Below are 26,908 nucleotides of genomic sequence, written 5' to 3' on the forward strand. Positions count from 1 at the left end.
CTCCCGCTCCTTGGATGCTGCGCTTTTCCAGCAACACATTTAAAGCATGGTAATCAGCTATTTGGTAGAAAAGTTTCAATAAAATTTGAAAACATAAGTCATATTCCATGACATAGGACAAATACTTCAGAGATCTCATTACCTAAGACCCCACAACAATGCAACCAAATGAAAAGTTGAATTTAAGAACATCGTTCTATAACATCGTTCTATAAACCATATACTTTGGCAGCATGTTACAGTTTACAGGGATGTTTAGCTTTCACATTTGCACAATAAATCAAGATGAATAAGCTTGTAGTTAAAGAGATTCAAATTAACTGCATTTGCTCGGTTTTGTGTTTGACTAATGATCATGAATAACAATCAATTTTCAATAAACATGAGATACATATCTAACATTTTTGAAACAGAAATAGGGGCACAAAAGCTGAAGTATTTGCAATGTTCAAGATCAATAGAGCTAGTATTCAATAACTTAACACCACCACTGCACTATTCAAAAAAAAAGGTTGTGGCAGCCGTGATCAAAGTGGCTCATACTGCATGTTTGGAATTTGTATGTGGTTGCGGGTTTCATTACAATCATTATAACATTTCAAAGACATCAGCCGCAGATGGAGCATAATGTCATGCAAACATATACAGATGTAAGATTTGTTGCGTTAGAAGCTACAGGTCATTCCACATCTGCCACCTTAACATGCTCAGCAGACGACAATTCCCTTTTTTAACAGCATGAAATGATTTACCAGTGTGCCATAATAGCATTTTTATTGGAAGGGCTGCACTAAAGATCATACTACAAGCTACTCAAAAGTTTGAAAAATTGGTAGCAATCCATGCAAGCTGCAAAACCATAATGATTAAAAATCTATACATATAGCAAAACCAGCTCCCCATTTTGTAAACGTAATGTAAATGTTTAATGAATCAGATAATCTGTTATTAGGCCGAATATTATCTGGAGTACTAATTCCTAAAAATAAAACACTTCTAAGTGGAGACCAATAATTGTCCTCACACAGAATTTGGCAATCAGAAAAACAAAATGCAAGAATCTACTGAAAACTTGACCTTCAACATATCTGAGATAGTTTCTGAATACACATTCTGTGAAAGATTTATTTAAATGTACAGCTTAAATGGCTAAGAATCTCCTTCCACAGCTGTAGTCACTCTGTCCTTTAAGTAGATATTTCATTCTCCAAGAGATAGTCCAAACACATTGCCGCTCATAATGACCTGCTTTCTATTCCCGGCAGATAACTTCAAATCCCTAACTTGACTTCCATGGTGAGCTAGGTGAGCTAGTGAAGCTTCTAGTCTGATGAGCTTAGGCTCTTAATCTAAGCACAAGTATCCACATGCACTCTCCCTGGTGAACTATAAAAACTGGCTGCCTCGGTCTGTTCTCTCTCTTTCTCTCTCGCAGACTGACCTTGTCCATGAGGTTTTGGGTGACTTAGGAAAACCTTCCGCCCAATCCGACAATGACTTCCCATGGACATTTTCCAATCCAAAGCTCCATTTCCATCGCAATGTGTATCAACTGACCTTACATCTAGATAAAAATACAAGTTACCTAACATTTATATCATCAACTCTACTCTATCATGAAATTCGATTATTTGAGGTAGAACTGTTTAAGGGATCTGACATTCCTAACAACTCTGTGAGACCTGAAGACTAACAGTCTATCTACACTCAACATAGATTTACACAGGTGTGAAGATCGTGCAACTTCTTCCCATTAAAACATCATGGGTCTCTCCTTGACCTTTAACAACCAAGCCACTCACATGATCCTCTTCATTCCTGCATTTTACCCAAAATCGAAGAGACAACCTCAAAACATCACAATCTCATAAATTTCATATTGCTAACGACTGTTAGGGCATTTTCTCACCTGGAGCTGCATCTCCTTGCTGCCAGCCTTCACCACAGCTCAGGTATCGTCCAAGCAGCTTTGCCTTGCACTTCTGATGAGGAACATGAGGATCAGCAATAGCAGCAGCTGCAGTGAGAGAAATGCACCAGTAACATTCTCTTCAGTCATGTGTCCCTTTGCAGGACAGAGGGGATCCACCAAGAATTCCAGCTCCAAGAAGGTAGGCTCCCAACACAAGGTCTGCAGCCAGAGGTTCAGATGCCTTGACAGATCAGCATGTCAATGTCTCCAATGAGGCTTAGGCTTTGATGGTAGATCATACTGATATCTGCCGATTCTTGGAACAAGACTCTTCCTAATTCATCAGCTAGGCACATGTTGCACATGGCCATCAAGGTAGCAATGCTAGAGTGCCAACCCCATTCCCCATCCCTCAGGTATGTGACTTTCCCTCATTGTGTACACATTTTTTGTGTAAGAAGACAAGAAGTGGATAGAGCTGAGGATGAAAAATAGATTGTGTGGAAGAGACCAGAACAACATTTCTGGAGGGTAACTGTTGTACATGGCTGCAAGATGGCAGAGCATGAAGGTCAGTTTGAGTGTAACCTGTGCATATGAGTTTGTGAAGAAATGTTTGGATAGCTAGGAATGGGCATGGATGTAAGGTATGTTGTTCTGATGGATGCTGGACCAGAAAATACTGGGAAAGTGATAGTGAGATTGAACCTTGAAGTGCTTGTCGTTCACTTCTTCCACCTCCTGAGGTTCTGGATACTCTTGGTGTCTCCAAGAGGAAGGGCCCACACCTCTTCTGCCCATGTCCTGGGTGTTTTCCATGTACACCCGTTTGCTTGAGCAAGTTGTCCCGTTCCTCCCATTCTTAGGCAAGTTATAGACATTGCTGTTTATCAGATCCCACATTGGGACTTCGAAATAAGAATGAGACTCTGTGGGAGAATTTAGCTTTTCCAAGTTATATCTACACACCTGTAATTGCTGCAGCCTCTGATATTCATGCCTAATTGAAACTTCTTGAACCCCCTGGTATTCTTTTAATTAGAAATCCTTTCTTTAACAAGTTCAACGTGACATCCCCACCCCTCTCTCTGACTGCTGAGGAAACTTAGAAGCAGAATGTTAATGCTGTGACTGAGTTAAAGAGTCTGCTCCAGCTGAAATAAGAAACCCCATCTACAAGATAATGAATCTGCCCAGGCACGGCATACTGAAAAAGAAAATCTTGTGATGTGGTGAAATGTCACTTCTGCATGGTGCACACTCCAATACTGTCCATTCTGTAAACTTATTGAAGTGACAACACTCCAATCCCTTCCACATATTTCATGGTTTTTATTGTTACTGGTGGTTGAGGAAAGGCAAAAGGAAAATTTGCACTCTCATAGCAATGAACTGATGACTTAATTGTGGAGGCTCATTAAGAAATGTGCATGTTTCTTACAATGAGTTTCGAGACCTTTACAACTATGTAATGTTCTAAAACAGCACAGCCCATCCAAACAAATTAATGTGTAAGAAAGAATTGGGATTCCACAGGGCTTAATGAATATCTCACTCGATGTTGGAGTTCCTATGTGTCTGCTACTTGGCTGTCAGCTGCAAATCATGATTTAACCATGAATGTATTTATTTTTAAGGGTAAAAAATGAGGTCTGCAGATGCTGGAGATCAGAGCTGAAAATGTGTTGCTGGTTAAAGCACAGCAGGTTAGGCAGCATCCAAGGAACAGGAAATTCGACGTTTCGGGCATAAGCCCTTCATCAGGAATCATTCGACGTTTCGGGCATAAGCCCTAGGGCTTATGCCCGAAACGTCGAATTTCCTGTTCCTTGGATGCTGCCTAACCTGCTGTGCTTTAACCAGCAACACATTTTCAGCTGTATTTATTTTTAGTTCAGTCTAGGCAATGTGAACAACTATTATTAAAAATGAAATCTGTTCTATTACAGCTGGATAATATGAAGTGTACCTTGATTAAAATCTTCACTGCTTATACCCAAAACATTTAATCACTGCTTCATTTGCCTTGAATTGACTAAAGAAGCTATGAGATTCTGGACCTATTACATACCCAATGCAAGCTGCCTTGAAAATTATTAATCACAATTTGTTTTCTGTAATTGAAATAAGCCAGAGCATAATGGAATGTTGAAAATAATTGGTTGATTTTAATTGGAAGCACAAAACTTACTTTGTCTATTATTTTTAGTTGGTTCAGGATGACCAACTTCATCTGAAAGCAATTAGACAATTTCAGTTTTGATGTGAAAATTCTGACTTTACATGAGCAGAACACAAATCAGAGAGGTGTGACACGTTAATCTTAGCCCTTTAGGTTTGGGAAGAAGCTAAAACTGAAGTCACTATTTTAACCTGACCATAAATGACTAAAACTGGATAGACATGCTGTTCCATTTTGTTAGAAGCAATTGACTGATGTTCTGTTCCATTCCTGCTCTATTGCACGACAGAATAGAATACTGGAAGTACAGTTAGAGGTTATTTGACTGTTGTGTCCATCCAATTCTCTGCAAGACCAATCAAGACAGCCTTACTCCCCTACTCTTTCACTGTAGTCCTGTAACTTTCTTTTACCTTCAAGTACTGACCTAATTATTTGGAACTGGCAACAAAAGCTTTCACCAACAAACAGGGGTCCACAACTGAGATTGGGGTTCAATGATGCAATCACTCCTGACTGCAACCAGGTTGTTTGAGTGACAAAGTCACTTTTCTTTTGCTAGGTGAAGCAAACAATAAGAAGTACCAAACCCACTCAAGTACCAGGCCTGTAGAGAAAAGCAAGGTTAATGATCCCAACTCAAAACAACAAATGCTGGAGATCACAGCAGGTCAAACAACATCCATTGAGAGAGAGCTAATGTTTTGAGTCGAGACTCTACATCAGAACTGAAGTGTGGAAGGGACAACATTTATGCTATAGTTTTTTTGAGGGGGAGGGAAGTTGGGAGGGTATTGGGTGTAGGGTGCTGATAGAGAATATGTTCAGTTTAAGTGATCGGGGAGGGGTGATGGATGGGAGAGAAGACATGATAACAAGCTAAAAGAAAGGGAAGAAATGGGATTTGGGTCACAATTTAAAGGTGTTGAACTCAATGTTAAGTCCAGACGTCTGTAAAGTGCCTAGTCTAAAGATGAGATATTGTTCCTAAAGTTTGTGCTGTGCTTCACTGGAATACTGCAGCATGATTCGGACAGAGACGTGGGTACGTGAGCAGGATGCTGTGTTAAAATGACTGGCTACGGGAAGGTCGGAGTCATGCTTGCACAGAGACCAGAGGTGTTCTGCAGAACGGTCACCCAATCTGCGTTTGGCTTCACCAATGTAGAGTAGGCCACATTGGGTACAGCAGAAACAATACACAGGATGGGAGGATGTAATATGTTGCTTCACCTGGAGAGAGTGTTTAGGCCCTTGGATGGTGATCAGGGAGGAAGTGAAGGGGCAGGTGTTGCACCTTCTGTGGTTACATGGGAAGGAACCATGGGGAGAGGAAGTGTTGTTCGTGGCTGATGAATGGATTAGGGTGTCCTAGAGTGAATGGACTTTTCAAAATGTAGTGGCGGGAGTGAGGAGAAGATATGTTTGGTGGTGGCATTCTGATAGAGCTATCTGAAATGGCGGAGAATGATGCTTTGAATGTGGAGGCCAGTGGGATTGAAAGTGAGGACAAGGGGAACCTAATCACGCTATCGTGAATGATGGGAAGGGGCAAAAGCAGAAGCATAGGTGATAGGTTGAATGCGGTTGAGGGGCCTGTCAACCATAGTGGTGGGAAACCACAGTTATGGAAGAAGCCAGCCAATTCCTAATGAAGGGCTTTTGCCCAAGATGTCAATTTTCCTGGTCCTCAGATGCTATCTGACCTGCTGTGCTTTTCCAGCACCACACTATTGACTCTAATCTCCAGCATCTGCAGTCCTCACTATCGCCAAGAAGCTAGCCATGTCAGCCGAACAGATGCAACATAGGTGAAGGAACTGGGAGAAAGGGATGGAGATCTTCTAGGATGTGAGGTGTGATGAGCTGTAGTGAAAGTAGCTATGGGAGTCAGTGGCTTTGTAATTGATGGCAGTGGACGGTTTATTCCCTGAAATGGAGACAGAGAAGTCAAAGACAGGAAGGGAATTGTTGGAAATGGACAATGTGAAAGTTATAGAGGATTAAAAATTGGAGGGAAAATGAATGAAGTTTTCAAGGTCCTGGCAGGAGCATGAAGCGGCACTAAAACAGTTGTCACTGTTCTGAAAAAAAGAGTTTTGGGAGGGGGCAAGTGCAATGGACCCAATGTTGACAGGAAGGAAAGGAGGTTTTGCAGGAATCCACCAGTGTGAAAGAACTACATTGACAAGATTCTGGGTAATCCAACATGGAGGACGGGAAAAATTTCTGGCTGTAACAGGCTGCTCCTTTTATGAGGTATTTTAGGTGCTGGAGGTGTTTTCCACGAAATCCAGGAGCATCAATTACTGTTTTATGTGCAGTTGCATTGTTTTGGAATGCTGGAGAAAAAAAGTCAAAGCAACAGCACTTTTAAAAGGAGAGGACAAGGCAACGGCAGCAAATGGTGAGGTTAATGTAGGAGAGGGAGAGACAGATAGATAAGAGCGAGTGAGAGAGAGAGAGAGAGAAAGAAACTCACACTGCTAACTGACACAACAGTAAACCTGAGCAGTTACTGCCTTTGCTGTTTGAATTCATGTATCACTGGTCATCGAAGTGTGTCTGGTAAAATTAACAAACAGTGAAATTCACAACTGATCTTGAACCTGTTTGGGAGAGGTCAAAGCACAGAAACAGACAAGTGAATATTTTTAAGTGTGGCCTTACAGTAAGTCTGAAGTAGTGAGCAGAGTGGGTTCTTTCTTGATTATATGTTTTATTGATATATCTCCTGATTAAACTTAAAAATATAAGCCATATATGTGAAGTTAGCCTGGAGTTGAGGAATAAGACAGTGCTATTTTCTGAGTCTGGAGATTGAAAGAAGCAAAAATGGCCTTTAGTAGAGTGATATGCTCTTCTTGTTGGATGTGGGAATTTAGGGAGTGTTTATGTGTTACTGAGGATTATATCTGCAATAAATGACGTTGGTTGTGAATCCTATCAGATTGAAGGGATTGGTTGCAGAGGTAATGAGGAACCTCAAGAGCAAGGGGATGTGATGGATGGCAATTATAGGAAGGGAGAAATGTTGCAGATACAGTCACATAGATGGGTTAATTCTAGGAAAGGTAAAAGAGGTAGGCAGGTAGTGCAAGAGTTTTCTATGGCTATCCCCATTTCAAACAAGTTTATGTTTTGGAAAATGTAGGGGGTGATGGATTCTCAGGGAAATGTAGCATGAACAGCCAAGTTTCTGGTATTGAGACTGGCTCTAGTTCAATGAGGGGTACATTGGGTTCCAAGAGATTGATTGTGTTAGGAGATGAGGCAAAAGTAAGGACTGCAGATGCTGGAAACCAGAGTTTAGATCAGAGTGGTGCTGGAAAAGCACAGCAGGTCAGGCAGCATCCAAAGAGCCGGAAAATTGATGTTTCGGGCAAAAGCCCTTCATCAGGAATAGAGGCAGGAAGCCCCCAGGGTGGAGAGATTATTGGGGGTGTGGGGCTGGGGAGAAGTTAGCAATGAGTACAATAGGTGAATGGGGGTGGGGATGGAGGTGCTAGGTCAGAGAGGACGGTGGAGCGGATAGGTGGGAAGGGAGATTGGCAGGTAGGAGAGGTCATGAGGACAATGCTGAGCTGGAAGGTTGGAACTGGGGTAAGGTGGGGGGAGGAGAAATGAGGAAACTGGTGAAGTCCACATTGATGCCCTGGGGTTGAAGTGTTAGGGGACTCGCTAGTCCGAGGCACAGACAGATGTTTCTGTGGCCAGCAGTGAAAAATCACAATGGTGTGTTGCCTCCCTGGTGCCAAGATCAAAGATAGCTCAGAGAGGGTGCAGAATGTTCTCACAGGTGAGTGGAGCCAGCGAGAAGTCATTGTCCACATTGGAACCAATGACATTGGAAAGGAAAGGGTTGAGATTCTGAAGAGAGAATACAGAGTGTTAAGCAGGAATTTAAAAAGGAGGTCGTCAAGGGTAGTAATATCTGGATTACTCCCAGTGCTATGAACTGTTGAGGGCAGGAATAGAAGGATAGAGCAGATGGATGCATGGCTGAGGAGCTGGTGTATGGGAGAAGGATTCACATTTTTGAATCATTGGAATTTCTTCTAGGGGAGAAGTGACTTGTACAAAAAGGATGGATTGCACCTAAATTGGAAGGGGACTAATATCCTGATAGGGAGATTTGCTAGAGCTGCTCAGCAGGATTAAACCATTAAGTTGTGGGGGGGGGGATGTGGAGTGGGACGCAGGGAGATAGTGATAAAAGAGATCAATCTGAGGTTGGTATAGCTGAGAAAAAAACCAAGTTAAACAGTCAGGGCAGGCAGGACAAAGCAGAGACAAGGTAGGATTGATAAATTAAACTGCATTTATTTAAATGCAAGAGGCCTAACGGGGAAGGTAGATGAACTCAGGGCATGGTTAGGAACATGGGACTGGGATATCATAGCAATTACAGAACCATGGTTCAGGGATGGACAGGACTAGTGGCTTAATGTTCCAGGATACAAAAGCTACAGGAAGAACAGAAAGGGAGGCAAGAGAGGAGGGGAGTGGCATTTTTGATAAGGGATAGCATTACAGCTGTACTGAGGGAGGATATTCCGAAAGTACATCCAGGGAAGTTAGTTGGGTTGAACTGAGAAATAAGAAAGGAATGATCACCTTATTGGTTTTGTATTAGAGACCTAATAGTCAGAGGGAATTTGAGAAACAAATTCTTAAGGCGATCTCAGTTATCTGTAAGAATAATCGGGTGGCTATGGTCAGGGATTTTAACTTCCAAACATAGATTGGGACAGCCACAGTCTTAAGGGTTTAGATGGAGAGGAATTTGTTAAGTGTGTACAAGAAAATTTTCTGATTCAGTATGTGGATGTACCTACTAGAGAAGGTGCAAACCTTGACCTACTCTTGGGAAATAAGGCCGGGCAGGTGACTGAGGTGTCAGTGGGGGAGCATTTTAGGGTGAACAATCATAAACATATTAGTTTTAAAATAATGATAGAAAAGGATAGTAGATCTAAAAGCTGAAGTTCTAATTTGGAGGAAGGATAATTTTGATGGTATTAGGCAAGAACTTTCAAAAGCTGATTGGGAGCAGATATTCGCGGGTAAAGGGGTGGCTGGAAAATGGGAAGCCTTCAGAAATGAGATAACAAGTGTCCTGACACAGTATATTCCTGTTAGGGTGAAAGGAAAGGCTGGTAGGTGTAGGAAATGCTGGATGACTAAAGAAATTGAGGATTTGGATAAGAAAAAGAAGGAAGCATCTGTCAGGTATAGACAAAATAGATCGAATGAATCCTTAGAAGAGTGTAAAGGCAGTAGGGATATACTTAAGAGGGAAATCAGGAGAGCAAAAAGGGGAGATGAGGTAGCTTTGGCAAATAGAGTTAAGGAGAATCGAAAGGGTTTTTACAAATACATTAAGGACAAAAGGTAACTAGGGAGAGAATAGGGCCCATCAAAGATCAGCAAGGCAGACTGTGTGTGGAGGTGCAGGAGATAGGGGAAGATACTAAACTAGTATTTTGCACCAGTGTTTACTGTGGAAAAGGACATGGAAGCCTGCTCTATCTTTCGATAAAATCATGGCTGATCTGATTACTCCATATTCCTATCTATCTTCAATAACCTTTCACACCCTTGCTTATCAAGGATCTACTTATTCCAGTCACTCAATGAGTGAGATGAACCATCCACTGCAAGAGTTTCTGCAGGTATGTTAAAAGGAAAAGAGGAGCTGAAGTGACTGGACCATTGGGCGATGCAACTAGGAAACTGATAATGGGATGTATGGAAAGGGCAGGTAACTAAACCAATGTTTTGCATTAGTTTTCATGGTGAAGGATATCCTAAAGGTATCAGATTGGTAAGATCCAATTTGGGAGAAAAAATCTCATAAAAATCTCTATCACTATGAACAAAATACTTGACAAACTAATGGGATTGAAGGCAGACAAGTCACTGAAGGCCCACATTGAAGAGATTTGAAGGAAATGACTAAAGAGATAGTGGAGATACTGATCAAAATATTCCCAAAGCCATCAGATTTCAGGAGGATTCCAATAGGTAGGAAAACCATTAACAATAGGCTCATTAGCCTGACATCTGATGTTACAAAAATGCTAGAGACTATTATTCAGGAAGAAGTAGCAGAACACTTAGAAAAGCTTAATTCAATCAAAAAGAGTCAACATTGTCTTGTGAAAGCCATGTTTGATAAATTTTCTAAAGTTCTTTCAGAATATGACAAGCAGAGTTAATAAAAGGAACTGGTAGATGTGGTGAATTTGAATTTACAGAAGGCCATTGATAAAACTTTATGCAGAAGATAGGAGCTCAAGTATTGGGGTAACACACTAATGACTTGAGAACTGATTAGCACACAGAAGACAGACAGTAGGATTAATGGGTCATTTTCACATTGAAAATGTGGAGTACAACTTAGGCCTCACTTGTTTACTCTCTAGAGTAATGACTTTGGGGAGAAAGCACAGTGTGATGTATCCAAATTTGCTGATGATTTAAAAATAGTTGGAGGGCATATTGTAATGAGGACATAAGGAACCTACAAAGGAATATAAATAGGTTGAGCATGTGGGAAAAACCTGGCAGATAGAGTTTAATGTAGGAAAGTAAAAGGTTTGGTAGGATAAATTAAAAGGCAGACTATTATTTAAATGAAGAAATACTGCAAAAGCATGCAGAAGGTAGTCAGACTTTGGACAGTCAACAAGTGTGTTATTCATTGCAGAATTCTCAGTCTGTTGTTGTATCCAAGTACTTATATGGATTCCCCAGTTAAATTCAGTCAATAGTAATTACTGAATATTCATGGTAGATGATTGAGCAATGGTGGCGCTGTTGAGTGCCTTAAAAGCGAAGGTTACTTTCTTTCATGACAAGTTGGTCATTGCTTGACACTCGTGTGGTGCAAATGTTATTGAATGTTGTCCAGGGCCTACTTCTATGGACACAGGCTGTTTCTACATCTGAAGGATCAAGAATAGTTTTGAACACTGCAATCATCATCATCCACATCATCACTGGCAGTCTCTCACAGATAAGGATGACTCACTTTCACTTTCAGGGTGGCTGTGCAGACTGATGCGGCTTCCGCAGGCTCTATTACACTTGGGGCAGAAGGTGTTCGCAGGAAGGGGTGGGTGGGGCACTGGTGTCTCAGTGTGTTCTTTTTACTATTTTCACCTGGCTTCTGCTTTCTCCCAATGGCAAATCTCAAAATGCTCAACACCTTCCCAAATATTCCTCCTCCACTTTGGACAGTTTTGGGCCAGTGATTCCTAAGTGTTTGTGGGAATGCCACACTTCGCCAGTGAGGCCTTGAAGCCATCATTGAAACATTTCCTCTATCCACCTGGGGCTCGCCTATTTCAAAGGTGGGAGTAGACCATCTCCCAGCTGTGCAGACAACATGCCCAGCCCATCATCGCCAGTCAAGGATGGTCAGTGCCTCGATGCTGGGGATGTTGGCCTAGTTGAGGACGCTGGTGTTGGCACAACTTTCCTCCCAGCAAATTTGAGGGATCTTGGACAGGAGGCATTGGTGATACAGGTTGTTCAGTTATAACACATGTTTCATTAACGCAGATTCGTTGTAATGCAATTGGTGAATTGGGGATGCTGTTTCTAAAGTGCAAACGTTTAAAGCATGTGTTGGCTGTAATGTGATTACATTGCCAACATGTTAAATGCTGTTTCTAAAGCCCAAATTTTCTATAACGTGGGGTTGCACTAGAATGCAACCATCACAGAGTCCAGAACTAGAGGGCATAGATTTAGGATGAGAGGGGAAAGATATAAAGGAGACCTAAGGGGCAACCTTTTCACGCAGAGGGTGGTATGTGTATGGAATGAGCTGCCAGAAGAAGTGGTGGAGGCTGGTACAATTGCAACATTTAAGAGGCATTTGGATGGGTATATGAATAGGAAGGGTTTGGAGGGAAATGGGCTGGAAGCTGGCAGGTGGGTCTAGATTAGGTTGGGATATCTGTTCGGCATGGACAGGTTGGACCGAAGGGTCTGTTTCCATGCTGTACATCTCTATGACTCTAAGAACTGGTTGTATTGCTCCAGCGTCTTAAGGTGTCTGCTGTAGACAGTCCATGTCTCAGAGCCATATAGGAGAATGGAAACCATCACATCTCCGCGAACCATGATCTTTGTGTTGGATCTAATGTTGTTTCCTTGAACACCCTTTCCTCAGGCAGCTGAAGGCTGTGCTAGCACATTCGAGGCGGTGCTTCATCTCTTAATCAAGAGCTGCTTCAGACAACAGGACACTCCTGAGGTACTGGAAGTGATCAATGTTCTTTAAGGCCTCCGTGTCGACCTTGATGATTGTGGTTTGTTCCACAAAGCCAGGTCAGGTTGGTGCAGGATCTTTGTATTGCGGATGTTCAGCATGAGACCATATGCCTCTGACGATGGTCTGGAGTACATCCTCTGAGATCGCACATACATAAGCATCATCTATGCACTGCAGCTCGGTGTCAATTATTGTGTAATCATCAGCCTAGTAAATGCATGGGCTCTTCAAGAACTACTTTATCTAAAACCCTAATCAATATCTATTAAAATAAATCAAAGTATTATGGCCATTTTTAGAGGCCATGGTACATGTTGAATATGCAATGCATGAGAAATGTTAACAGCAATGAATCAATTAGCAGGGCAAAAACTCTGAAAAATTCCTTCAAACAGAAAAATCCACATTAAGAACGAACATGTTTCGCACTGTATTCTGAATATGAGAAATGATGTGCAATTATGAGCCAAATATCTAGCTTCACAGTTTTAAGAAAGTGCTTGAAGCATTGTTTAAGTCACAATGCTTTAAATCATTCATGGGTATATGCATATAAAAGTAAAATGCTGTGGATGCTGGAAATGTGAAATAAAAACATGAAATGTTGGAGAAATGCAACTAGTCTGACAGCATTTATGGACAGAGAAACAGAGTTAATGCTTGGAGTCTGAGATGACTCTTATTTTGAAGCAGAGTCATATTGGACTTGAAACATAAACTTAGTTTCTCTCTCAACAGATACTGGCAGACCTGCTGACTTTCTCTGGCACTTTCTGTTTTATCTCAGAGGTATATCATATACATTGGGAAATGTGGGACTATGTTACAGGATTTAATTTGCAAGAAAGCATTCATTTACTCACATACTCACTTCTGGTCACGAGGTGATTCCAGAGTGGGCTTCTGGCCTCAAGAACATCAAGGTAAAGCCCAATACGGTCCGGAGTTACTGCCAGGAATAGACTGGAGGCTAGGTGCCAAAGCTTGGAAGGACCATTATTCTACTTTCTAGTTTATTTATTCCTACAATCTGAAGTATTGGACGTTTTTCTTTCTTAACTTTCTAATTCTTTTATTGTACAAGAACTTGTACTGAAGAATCTGTGCTTAGGTACCTTTGTACCTAAGATGATGTTCTAAGTAGTGACTTCTAAACTTTTCACTGTACCCATTTGAGTACATGACAAAAAGCTAATTCAATACAATTCAATTCAATATAAATCATATAAATTTTGACTAAATTTCTCATTTCTCACTATGATCCAGCTAACTATATTCTTCCTGTAATCCATATGAATCCCATCAAATCAATCTTTGCCAACAAAACTTGTTAGTATTTTGTACACAAACAATACATTCAATATGCTGACACTATGTTGAACATTTTCATTTAAGTTGCGATAAATAGGAGGGGAGAGCACAGCATTTGCATTACACTACATAAAAAAGAAGTCTCCAGTTGCACTCACCTGAGCACACCTCCTGTGACCTTCACACCAAGTTAATGTCTCATAAATCTGCAAAATAAAATTAACTTATTAATTCACTAATAATATGTTGTTCAAAAGTAATACATTCAGACAAATGAATTGCAATTATATTTGCATATGTTTCCTACACTTGTTCATTCTAATCGTTTGCAATTTTTGGTAAGATCGCTGTAATTACAAGGCCAAAAATGATATAGTTTCTTGTTATAGCGCATTTGAAAATAATCAAATGATCTAGTTGACAGAACTAAGGCAAATCATTGATGTAAAATCATTCACACATGTATTTCCGAAATATTTTACACTGATTTAAGGTCAATTCATCTGAATTAGACTCTGGCCAAAAAATTAGCCATGCACCATGTTGACTCTGGATGATTTTGACAATTACATTGATTTGGGAAAGTTCTTCAAACTTTACTAACTTCCTTAAGAGGACAGTCATGAGTAGGCATACTTTTAAAGGTTTTTTTTATATCAAGAAACTTAATTCATGAAGAAAAAGGATAATGTGATTGAACATCGTATGATCCAGAATAATTTTTCTTTCCAAGTAAGTGTAGTGTTTTTAATTATTTTAAATTAGGAGCAGGACTGGACATTCTTTAAAAATACATAAAAATTCAGTGATAAATCTATTTGCAGATTAATTAATAAACTTAAAATTAATAAACAAGTTTAACCTTTGAATAACAAGAAACCTTTTTTAACAGGAAGAAGAGTGGAAAATATTGTATATTCTGCATTGTTGACTGATTATGCAGGTTCATAAAATATTCTATAGATGTGATTATGCAAATGATTTTTTTAAAATTGGGAATTTGATTTGTAAGTGAACCAACACAATGTCAAGTGTATTTTTCAGCACTCAAAATCTCGATTGTATCCAAAGCCGAAATTCGAGCCCTACGTACTTATATTAACAGAGAAAAAAAATTTGCCAAGGTGAGGACCTTGCACATGCACAATAAACCTGTCCAGGTTTCTGCAACATTTGTTCAATGTTCATATAACATCCACAGATCACTGCATGCAGAACCAATTTCACTTTATAGAAGCAGATGTATCTAATAATGTGATTGCCACCTTCACAGCTGGCTCTTTAGGATACTTCAGAAGAAATTTATAAACCTGTAACACATTAGGTAACTTGAGACTTGACGTATGATGACATCATAAATGAAAACACAGTATGCAACAAGAACTTCAAACGAATGTTTGAAAAATGTCAATCCGTATTTATCACTCAGACCTTTTCTCTAAATAAACAGTCATATTACATGAATATTGCAACTGTTTTCTATTCAGTATGAAATTTGGTAATTTGTTTTATTATATTTTCAATACTTGTACAGGAACAAATCTAATGTCTTAAAAGAACACAGCTGTAACAATGACCAGGCTGAACAGTGCAGTTTAAAACAAAGCTATTGCCGTAGAAGATTTCAGGTAACAGATCATTGGACACAAGTGCAAAGCACTGAGGGAAGAATGTATCTTACTCAAAAGGTGGATCTTGATTATGAGAGGTGTCCCTGAATCAAAGCACTGCTATCAATTTCTCCTTTGCAATTAATTCTATTGCTCAGTGAAATAGACCTAGTTCACCAATAAACTGTTTAGATTGCATATATCAATTTTGATTGCTAAAAATATTGATAGTTTAATTGATTCCCTGGATGACTGGTCTTTAAAACTAAATGGTCTTTTAACTTTACAAGAATACAATTTAATGTGCTGGTATTTGACATAATGACCACATTATTGCAGTGGAGGTATTACGGCTAATATTCCACAGTAAATCCACTGATTTCAGACAGAAACACAATATTAGGCTGAAGGATGGGAGTTGAGCAGGGAAACTGCTGCTGCTTCCTCAGTACTTTCTAGTAGTTCAGAAGAAATGGTTGGCGGGGGGGGGGGGGCGTGTTAATAGAACCTATTAAATTCTAACAGGACTAGACAGGGTAGGTGCAGAAAAAAATGTCCCAAATAGTTGAGAAGTCCAGAATCAGAGCTTACACTCGAAGGATATAGGGTAAACCATTTAGGACTGAGATGAGGAGAAATTTCTTCACCAGGATAGTAGTGAGTCTGAGGAAGCAGATAAGGCCAAAACATTGTATGATATCAAGAAGGAGTTGAGTAGAACACTCAGTGGTAAAGGGATAAAAGGATGTAAGAGAAAAGCAGGAACATGCTATTGAGTTGGATGATCAACCTTGATCATAATGAATGGTGGAGGAGGCATGAATGACAGGATGGCCTTTTATTCCTATTTTCTATGCTTTGATATTTCCAATGTTGCCAGAATTTTGCTGAAAATGACTGTGGATGCTAAACACAACTACTCGTATTTGTGCAGACCTAATGACAGAACAACACCTTCTAACAAATTGCTCATTATGTGTGCCTTAGCCACATGGACATTGGAATTTCTAGTGTGATGCGGACATCTGATATTGCTATTATGGCTGTGGAGGAGGGGTGCTTTCCAATTTGTTTTGTGGTGAGAAAATTAAAAAAAAGTTTTGTTCTTCTCTTTAAACTGCAACCAGCATGATAAGTTTTCTTGGTCTTCTCCAGCACCGACCCCATCTTCTGTAGTAGACCAATCAGTTGCAATTCAAATGCCACTGGAAGTCTCCCATACAAATGAATATGGCCAATCAGCTCGGACAGTTAAAGAAAAAGCATGCCCTGCCATGGATATGACAAGATTTTCACCAGATTAGAAAATTCAGCCCATCGTTTTGCTAAACATTTAGACAACCTGTGTTGGGATCGCTATGCAGATACAACTTTTCAGAGACACAGCTATTTCCCCTAAATAAGTTACTTGTCAACCGTTTTGAAGTCACTATTTGCTGGAATTTTAATTTATACATACCTCTGTAGATACTTTAATCAACTTGCTCAGATGTGTTATGACACATCTCTGGAGTAGGTGGGATTTGAACTCAGACCTGGTGGGCAAGAGGTAGGAATATTATCACTGTGTCACAAGAGCCCCATCTATCTTTGTTTGCTGATCAATATAAGATAGGGAAGTTTAACTCTTTGCGCCTGGAGGAAACTGAGCAAAGTGGGGGTTAATATCCATTTGTACTGACTGTCTTGATTCTCAAGACATTGCAATTTAAAAAAATAATTTTCCCAGGCTCTTTAGGTGCCTGGATGATTCAGATGAGGATCTCACAAATATATTAATATTGTGACCTCTCATCTGATGGATCCAAATGCAACTCTAACTGCTAACTTGGGTGGCCCATCTACTGGGAAGGTCCCGCTCAGTATAAGTTAGCTGAGGTCCTTTGAAGTGTAAACATATTTTCAATGGGCCTCAGAGGAGCACATCCCCAAAGAATGTTTGAACAACAGCTTACACATGCTGTACCTTTTTGTTCTATGAAGTAGCCAACACCTAAATTTACCTAAATGCTAGACATATTTGGGTGAAATAGATTGCAGAGATCACAAGTGAAGAGCTACCTCTACAGGCCAATCTGAGCTGGCCAGCATGATTAATAACGCTTGGCTGCTAAAACTGCAGCCTTGGACTAGTAGCCTGCACCTCACGACCAAAGAATGAACACTGCCACCATGTTTGTTAGAGTATTGATATTTGGAACTTAGATTAGAATCACGCTCAGGTTGAATGGATAAGCCATCTCTGAGCTAACTGAAAGATTCTGACTGCATTATCTCATACCAATTCCCATATATCGTGGACTCTTGCACAACTTAATTCAGTGCCAAACTTGCAGTCTCATTTAGCAACGTCACAGTGAACAATATTCTGGGCATTATAAAAAGTTGCAGTCAGAGAGTAATGCATGTGATTAAATTGGGGCAGAGTGCTGGTTTCTGCCTTACTTTGTTGGAATTGCTTAAGATGTGTTTATAGCTATAAATAGAAACCCAAAATGGAGAACATTTCATTCTCATTTCACAAACACAAATAATGGTGAACATATTTAAAAATTGCAGTTATATGTAAAGGATATTCTTTTAAAAAATTCATAGTTCATCACAGTTTGGTTTTTGACCTGGATGATCATATGTGGAAGTTTTAAAAAGCAAGAACATTAGCATTAATATGCAAGACAAAAAAAGCAAAAGTGTTATTATGTCTGTTGGTTAGAAATTTTGAAGTTTGGTGAATTTTACCTTCTGAAAATGAAACAAACATCTGGGTCTGATTCATGGTGGCAATAACTTAAAGAAAACATGTGCACTTCAGAAAATTCCTCCCTAGAAGTGGATTAGGTGTGGCAAATTGCTGTGGTATGTGGAGAACATTAAGTGTAATGCAGTAAGAAAACACAAAGGTCTAAGTTTTGCAGTTCAAGTGGCAGGAAACTATTAGTGCTTGCCAGCATCACTGTAAAATTGACAACTGCTACCGTCTGCTCTTGCACAGTTAACCAGGGAAATACAGAAATTGTGATTTTGTCCTTTTCCACTGTTGACATCCAACATTTGAATTGACAAGTAACTCTAAATACCCTTCAAAATATTATCCCTTGTTGAATGAGGTGTAATTGGGATTTTCAAGCAATCCCTACAGTGTGGAAGCAGGCCATTTGGCCCATTGAGTTCAGATCAACCATCTGAAGAACATCCCACCAGATTCACACCCCTACCCTTTAACCTTGAATTTCCCATGACTAATCCACCTAGCCTGCACATCCCTGGACACTACAGGCAATTTAGAATGGCCAATCCTCCTAACCTGCACATTTTTAGACTGTGGGAGGATACTCGATCACCCAGAGGAAACTTACGCAAACAGGGAGAGAATGTGCAAACTCTGCACAGACAGTCACCCAGATCCCTAGCACTGTGAGGCAGCAGTGCTAACCACTGAACTACCATGCCACCCTTCATGGAATACTAAATTATAATTAACACAATATCTGATAAACAAATACTATATTTGCAGAATATATCAATGATAATACATTCCACAACTTTGTTTCTTTTACAAAAACGTTTTAATATGATTTTGCGGAGCCGGTGTTGGATTGGGTTGTACAAAGTTAAAAATCACACACCAGGTTATAGTCCTACAAGTTTATTTGGGAGCACCAAATAGTGCTGCTCCTATATCAGGTGGTTGTCACCTGTTCTTCTACCTTAACCCCTTGTGCATGTCCCAATCTTTATTTTTCTCTGTAAATGTAAAATATACTCAATGTTTGTTACTTCCTGGTTTTCTGTAACATGAATGATTGCAAAGCCTGCTTGATAACACCACTGGTACTGGATAATGTCAATCTTTTGACATAATGTTGGGAAGGTAAAATCCATGCCATAGGAATTGCTAGATTTTTGTGGATAGCTCTAGGATCAGTGTTAAGCTCTAACACTTTGTCACTAATTGCAAAATCCAGGCAAATATTCAACTGAAATTCAGTCATCCTACTGGTAAATTCCTCTGATGTATGTCATGGATTAAATTAATGTGAGAATGTTGATCTGAATAAGAATTTTACTACCCAATCAATTAAATGTCCTAAACAGGATACCAAGAAGCTCTATTTTTGAGACAGAATGCTGAAATCGAAACTAGAAGCAAAATAACAACAGCCCAGACTGAATGAAAGCAAGAAGGTGGAAAATTAAATATCTTATTGACAATGGGATATGAGGGAGGAGCTAGTAAGACCCCTTTAAATGCAGCAAACCAAATCCCATTAGCAATATTGAAATAATTTAAAGTGTTGAATTATATAGTAAAGTGCCAAATACTAATAGTAATTGCATAATAAAATAAAGCAAAGAACTGTAGTGTTGGAATTCTGAAACAAAAAAAGGTTGCTGAAGAAACTCAGCGAGTCTGGCAGTATTTGTGGACAGAAAACAGATAGTGTTTCGAGTCCAGCAATTCTTCTTCTGAAGAACTAACTGTGTTTTCACACTACAGACGCTGCCAGACCTGTTGTGTTTCTCCATCAATTTCTGTTATTAGTAATGATTACATGATTCAATTCAGCTTCAAATGTACCACCTTTATATCATTTAACTTATGCAATTTTGCAACATTTATACTCAGCACTACAAATATATAAAGGAGAGAGTTACTTGGCAGTAAGCTTCAAGCTCCTCTTCATCCAAAGGATTTAATCAATATTTTAAGATGTCATCAGCATCATATAATTAGATAGCAGCCTTACTGCCTCCTATTAACATCACTGTCACAGCCTGCAAATTTAGCTTGAACAAGTTGTATTGTAGACAGCACAGATAATTTCATACATATGTAATACTTACTGAGGGTACCTATTAGTCTGTCCCTGAAACCAATACATTAAGTTGTCTTGACTTTCAGCTTTCATGTATGCACAATTTTAATGCAAGAAAACTAACCATTGAACAAATACTGGCATCTCTGTCAAGGTTGAGCTTTTCTCTATAGATTTTCTATATTGTAGCAGGGAACTAAATATTATATAGCAGGAACCTGCTACTAAAGTCCACAAAAAATAGATACTGGCACCTAGTAAACAGCTGGTAGTCAAGAAGAAAACCTGGGTCAGAGATGGCCTATGGTATTTCCAAGGGATTATGCCCACCCCTATTGTGAAAGTAATACCATATCAATAAGTAACTGAAGGCTCTGGATACAGCAAAGGCTATGCACTCTAAGAACAATTCAACTGTTGCATTGGAAATGTGAGAACGAGCTGTGCCTTTATCCAAGCTGTTTCAGTACAGCTTCAACATTAACATCTGTCCAACTATGTGGAAAACTGCATGCTGGTTCCAAAAATGAATACAAATCTAGATCTTTGGGTTACCATTGACAAAAGACTGAACTGGACTATCCATAGAAATATTGTGGCTATGAGAGCAGATGAAAGGGTAAGAAATCTCTGGTGAGTACTTCACCTTCTGACTTCCCAAAGCCTGTCCACTATCTATAAGATAGGAGCATGAAAGAATACTCACCACTTACCTGCATGAGCCCATGCTGAAGAAGTCTGAGAGCATCCAGGACAAAACAGGCCATTTTACTGGCATTGCATCTAGAAATATTCACTCCCATCACCACCAACACACAGCAGCATGCACGTACATCTACAAAATGCATTGTAGAAATTCACCAAGCTTTTCCCTGAAGCCATTCAGCATCCTGACTTGGAAACATTCTGCTGTCGCTGGGTCAAAATCTGATACTTCCTCCCTAACAGTATTGTGAGTGTACCTACACCAAATGGACTGCATATTTATATAAAAAAAAGGCAATTCACCTTCATCTTTTCAAGGGCAACTAGGGATGGGCATTAAATGCTGCCCCCCCCCCAATAATGTTGTTGGTGGGGAATTCATAAAATATTATTATACTGTAATTGAGTGTTAAGGAGAAAGGTTACAATTTCTTTGGTTGATGATGGTCATTGCCTGGCACTAGTTTGAAATGAAAGTTATTCATCATTTAGCCCAAGCCTGAATACTGTGTGCCTTTCTTTATACAGATGAGGACTGTTTTAGTAGATGTGTAAATGAGAATGGAAGTGAACACTGTGTAATCATCAGTTAATATCCCCTTTAGTAATCTTATAATGAAGAAAAAAAGTCTTGCTATCTTTCTCTATGATAGGTTCTAGCCAGTGGAGAATTTTCCCCCAATTACTATTGACTCTAGTTTTGCTCGGGCTCCTTGATGCCATAGACTGTTAAATGCTTCTTTAATGTTAAGAGCGTTCACTCTCACTTCACCTCTGAATTTGGCCCTTTAGTTCATACTTGGAACAAGGATGGTATGAGCACAAGTAATCAGTGATCCTAGCAGAATCCAAACTGAGCACAATGAAAAGATTGTTGCTGAATAATTTCCATTTGATAGCAGTATCAATAAGGCCTTCTGTAAATTTGCTGATGATTAAAAGTAGACTAATGGGGCAGTAATTGGTTTTGATTCTAGTTTTTATTATTTCATACAATATGGTGTTTGCAGACTGGAGGATGAGGGGGCATCACTGACCAGAACATAACGAGTCCAGCCACATAAATCTATAAGAGTAGCTCAGAGACTGGGTATTCTGCAGAGTAAACACCTTCTGGTTTGCCAAAACATCAAAGTCCTCCTACCAACTACAAAGCCCTTGTCAGAAACATGACGGAATATTTTATACTTGCCTGGAGTTCACTTTCACATGCTGCTACTGTCTGCTACTGTCACTCCCCTAGACATATAGACAGGTTAACCCACTGACTTTTCTTCAATTGTTCTCCAATTTTAAAGCTGTATAAGTAGCTTAAACCTTATTTCTAATTCTGATGGCTTGAAGACATCCACAACATTCAAGAAATTAGACATTTCCCAGGCTAAACAGCTGCTTCATTGATACTCTATCTTGCATCTTAAATATTCACTCCTTTCACCACTGAAGCTTGTACCATTTCTAAAATGCATTGCTGCAGCTTGCCAAGGTTTCTTCAACAGCTCTCTCACAACTTCATCCATCTGGATAACCGAGGGCAGCAGGCATATGGAACACCACCACCTGCAAGTTTCTCTCTTAGTCACATACCGGCTTAACTTGGAACTTGAATCATTGATCTTCCACTGCCACTGGGAGAAAAAAACGGAACTCCTTTTCTAATAGCACAGGAGCAATGGTTCAAGAAGGCAGTTCACTGCCACTTTCTTAACGGAAGTCAGGGATGGGAAAGACATGCTGCCCTTACCAAGAATGATCATATCCCGTGAATGAATTTTTACAAATTGGACAGACAAGTGAAGGTCAGTAGAAGGACCAAAAAGTACTTTGTGCTGAACAGTCTTATACCACTGCTCACTGTTCCAGCTCTGTGAACATGAACCTAGGCACAAAGGAAAGATCAGTGATGCAAGTTCATGAACTACACATTCCTGAAAATGAATCTCATTGCAGAAAAAAATGCTTTGATCTCCTCAGAGCCAGTGTTGTTTGGGGGAGAAAACAGTTCAGTGGTGTTTAGACCAAGGGAACAAGACAGCAATTGTGTGTTAATGAGACTTAAAAAGAACCTATAAACAGAATACATAATTTTATTTCAGTGAAAAGATACATTTATTATCCAGCTGGATTAAATCCATTTGACTATAACATGCACATTTCTTATTTGGTATAAGGTAAAATGATTTTCTACTGTAAAATTTGTTTACACGGTCAATATTCATGACATATTTGTAATTACAGAAACTAAAAAATATTTGCTCGAGGAAAGGCTTAGAGAAATGTGCATCAAATACATTTAATTTTAGTGGTCAGTCACTAAACATGTTCAGATGAGGCTGCCAATGTATATTTACAAAAGAACAGAAGTTCATTATGCAAAGGTAATTAAAAAAACAGCTGCTTTTAAGGCATCTTAAAAAGATCTTAGAAACAAAAATAAAGATTCACCCTTTTTATCAGAATAATATTCTTTACAGACAATCTCTATTCTGATCTTAATATTTCTTATTGAACTGACAAAGTCACAAGCATTTTCTTTTGGCAACATTCTGCATGTTCAAAAGAAATGATTTTCTCTGCTACTGTCACTCCCCTAGACACACAGACAGGTTAACCCACTGACCTTTCTCCAATTTTTCTCCAATGTTAAAGCTGTACAAGTAGCTTAAACCTTATTTCTAATTCTGATGGCTCGAAGACATCCACAAGCCAACACTGCCCTTTGGCAGAATGGATCTTTTCTTCAAACTGCCTGTGACCCCTGGCTATGTGTCTCTTCTGTGTGTCATAAAACTTCCATTTAGCTAATACCCAGGTAATTATCTCACCAGGTAGCTTGCCAGTCATTTAATGTAAGCTACATGATTTCTTGGAAAGGCTATATTGACCTCCCTGTTAAAAAATAAATTCTAATGCCTACAAAACAAGCTACTGTCACGGAGCAGAAAACAACAAAAAGAATGAATGATTGGCCAATACTTCAGAATCAAGTTCCCAAGCAACAATAATATCGTATGAACTCTTGTCACAGGAATTACATCTTATTTATAACTGCATAGAACTAACCTGGTTATACATCATTAAAGTAAGTATCTACTCTGCTGTGTACCCGTTCATTTCTATTGATTGTAAATGCGTACCAAGTCACAGAAAGAGAAAAATGACTACGTTTAGTAACCATGTGTTTCAGTTTTAAACATAATACAAGATTTGCCTTCTATCAAAGGTATATTTTAAACTTCTCCTAAATGTTTTCCCTTCTTTATCCTACTCTCTCTACTGCTTTCAAAATGTATACAATTCTTCTGTTTAATAATCTCACTATTCCCCATTCCAATACTTTTATTCTATTTCCTTCTTTGATCTTCTTACATCACCATTACACACAATAGTTCCCAGCTAAGAAGGACTGGCAATATATTTCAAAGCCACTACCATATCAGCATGTGACAAGAGACTAAACATTATTTTCTAATCAACCCATTCAGAAATGATATTACACACCTCTAGAACAGGTGGGACTTGAAATCGGGTCACCTGGCTCAGAGCTGGTTGTCCAGGAATTTACCTTCTGTCCTTTGGGAAGTGGCTTGTTCACCTTAAACAGTGTCACCACAGTTTCTTCCTCTCTGCTTCCCTAATTTCCCAAACTACACAAGACACTGTGGAGTTTTGGAATTCGTTTCACGTAGGATAATAACACAACAGTGAATCATAACTCACTTCTCTTGTAGCCCCTACCATGGTATTACAAATATTTACAGGACTTGCCAATTATTCAATGTATTATTTTATATCCTGAGTAAAAGTTATTCTTGTCGTCTTCAGTCTAAAACTGGTGGGTCTATGGATCCATTCTGTTACAAACTTTCAGAGTGCTGTTGCTTGAAAAATTATTGTTGCTTTCATGCATATCCATTCATTACTTTCAATGAAAAAGGCAGACTACTTTAGTCAAAAATTGTTTTTTTTAAAAGTTGCATCACTAATTCATGAAGATTAGTCTAATTACAGATCCTAATTACTATGGGAAAAGGGTAAACCTAACAGGGTCTAATGCACCAGTAACTGCTTTAATCACAGGAAACACTGCAAAGATTAAAGAATCCCCTCTGTCAATGCACTGGGACTGGCTTGATATGATAAAACACCAAAAGGAACAATGCAACAGAACAAGAAAGCTTCATGAACAGTGCAACATTGAATAGTTTTGATTCCATTGTTCTATAAAACAAAGCAAATATGCTTTAAAATGTATGCTAATAATCAATTTAAGTTAATTTTACTTCAGCCAATGCTGTAAGTAACACGATGTACATTCAAAAGTGAAAAGATCTAATTTCTCCATGGGCCCTTTCTTCCTCCACTAATTTTGAAGTTATCTTATCAGGGATCAAGTGCAATCACTGAAGGGACTCGGACTCCATCAATTACAAGCGTGAGATTTGAAACACTTTGCCTCACGGCGTAAAAAGCCAGTCCAACCCAGGTTAACCTTTTCTGCACGAGAGTGGCAATGCATATTTATGTTTTAACCAACAGCACTTGATAAACTTTTCCAACTAATTTTCACTTAGCTCTGCAGTAGTTCCAGTAGCACTGGATTAAATTTAGCAAGGAATTTAGAAATTCAAAAATAATAGACATTATTAGAGGGCAACATATAGAGTCATAGAGATGTACAGCACAGAAACAGACCTTTCAGTCCAACTTGTCCATGCTGACCAGATATTCCAACCCAATCTAGCCCCACCTGGTCCATATTACTCCAAAGCCTTCCTATTCATATACCCATCTAGATGCCTTTTAAATGTTGCAATTGTACTAACCTCCACCACTTCCTCGGCAGCTCATTCCAAACACGTGCCACCCACTGCGTGAAAAAGTTGCGTCTTAGGTCTCCTTTATATCTTTCCCCTCTCAGCCTAAACCTATGCCTCTAGTTCTGAAATTGATGCTAAGGAATTCAGGAATAGCAAATCTGACCAAATGTTTGAAAATAGAAGAGATTTGAATACAATTTTATAAGTAAACTCTGAAATGGAAAGCCAAAGGGGTTTCAGAAAATAACTTGAAAGCGTACGGGTAATGTGTTAAAACTTCGAATACTAACAATGGATTAAATGTGGAAGAGGGAAAACACACAAATGGGTCAGATTGAGAGAACTGAAGAATGCTGGAGGACATATAAAATCAGAAGAGACTGCAAAATGGTAAGTAAATCTTATCAAATGTACAGGAATTTAACACAAATATATCAGGATTCTAATCTACCAGATATTACAGAAGGTTGGAATTTGGGAAAAGGTAACATTGGAAATCCCTCAATTTGAAGACTATATTTCTGGAAAAAAAGGAAGTTAGATTTTACTGTGCTTAATACAAACTGGGTAAAATTGCAAGATCAAATTAATGCAAACATTTTATATTATAATATTATTAATACAGCACCTACAAATTCTACAGGACTATTTCTTCATGCATTTTTCAATGCAATTGTATTTTAATGGATCCTGAAAGGGGACTTGGTAGGGTATGCGTATTCTTGATTTTCAAGGTTTTGTGAATTTTAAACCAAGTTATTTTAATGACATACATGTTCAAACTCTCTTTAATCACAATGAAACCTTTGATTTAGAAGAAATTTGAGCCATAGAGGCCCATATTTAATAAAAATGTATTTGGAATCCCAGGCATTATAAACAGAGGCAATGGAATGCAAAACATAAGAATTTGTGTTGCAGGCGTTTCGTCCCCTGTCTAAGTGACATCCTCAGTGCTTGGCCGTCTCCTGTGAAGCGCTTCTGTGATCTTTCCTCCGGCATTTGTAGTGGTTTGAATTTGCCGCTTCCGGTTGTCAGTTCTGACAACCAGAAGCGGCAGATTTAAACCACTATAAATGCCGGAGGAAAGATCACAGAAGCGCTTCACAGGAGGCTCCCAAGCACTGAGGATGTCACCTAGACAGGGGATGAAACGTATGCAATACAAATTCCCAGCTTGGCGAACAGAACCACAACAGCGAGCACCCGAGCTACAGATCTTCGCAAACCTTGAAAACATAAGAAGTTATGAAGAACATTTATA

The 26,908-nt window shown here is 39.2% G+C and overlaps 1 protein-coding gene across 2 annotated transcripts in view; it reads right to left on the reverse strand.

The window, feature by feature from the left end:
• The window catches only part of anos1b (anosmin 1b), a 151,783-nt gene that overhangs the window by 85,669 nt on the left and 39,206 nt on the right, over window positions 1-26,908 (reverse strand). Inside the window, exons 1-2 of one of the 2 annotated variants that reach the window (XM_060834678.1) lie at window positions 14,825-14,848; window positions 13,851-13,898 (exon numbers count right to left, since the gene is read on the reverse strand). In XM_060834678.1, coding sequence (XP_060690661.1) covers window positions 13,851-13,898; window positions 14,825-14,833 — 57 coding nt within the window. In that variant the 5' untranslated portion in view covers window positions 14,834-14,848. Of the gene's footprint in view, window positions 1-13,850; window positions 13,899-14,824; window positions 14,849-26,908 lie in introns of those variants that run through there. The other variant, XM_060834677.1, reaches the window with a different exon arrangement.

This window comes from Hemiscyllium ocellatum, chromosome 13, assembly GCF_020745735.1.
Source record: "Hemiscyllium ocellatum isolate sHemOce1 chromosome 13, sHemOce1.pat.X.cur, whole genome shotgun sequence".
In the NCBI taxonomy this organism is placed as follows: domain Eukaryota; kingdom Metazoa; phylum Chordata; class Chondrichthyes; order Orectolobiformes; family Hemiscylliidae; genus Hemiscyllium; species Hemiscyllium ocellatum.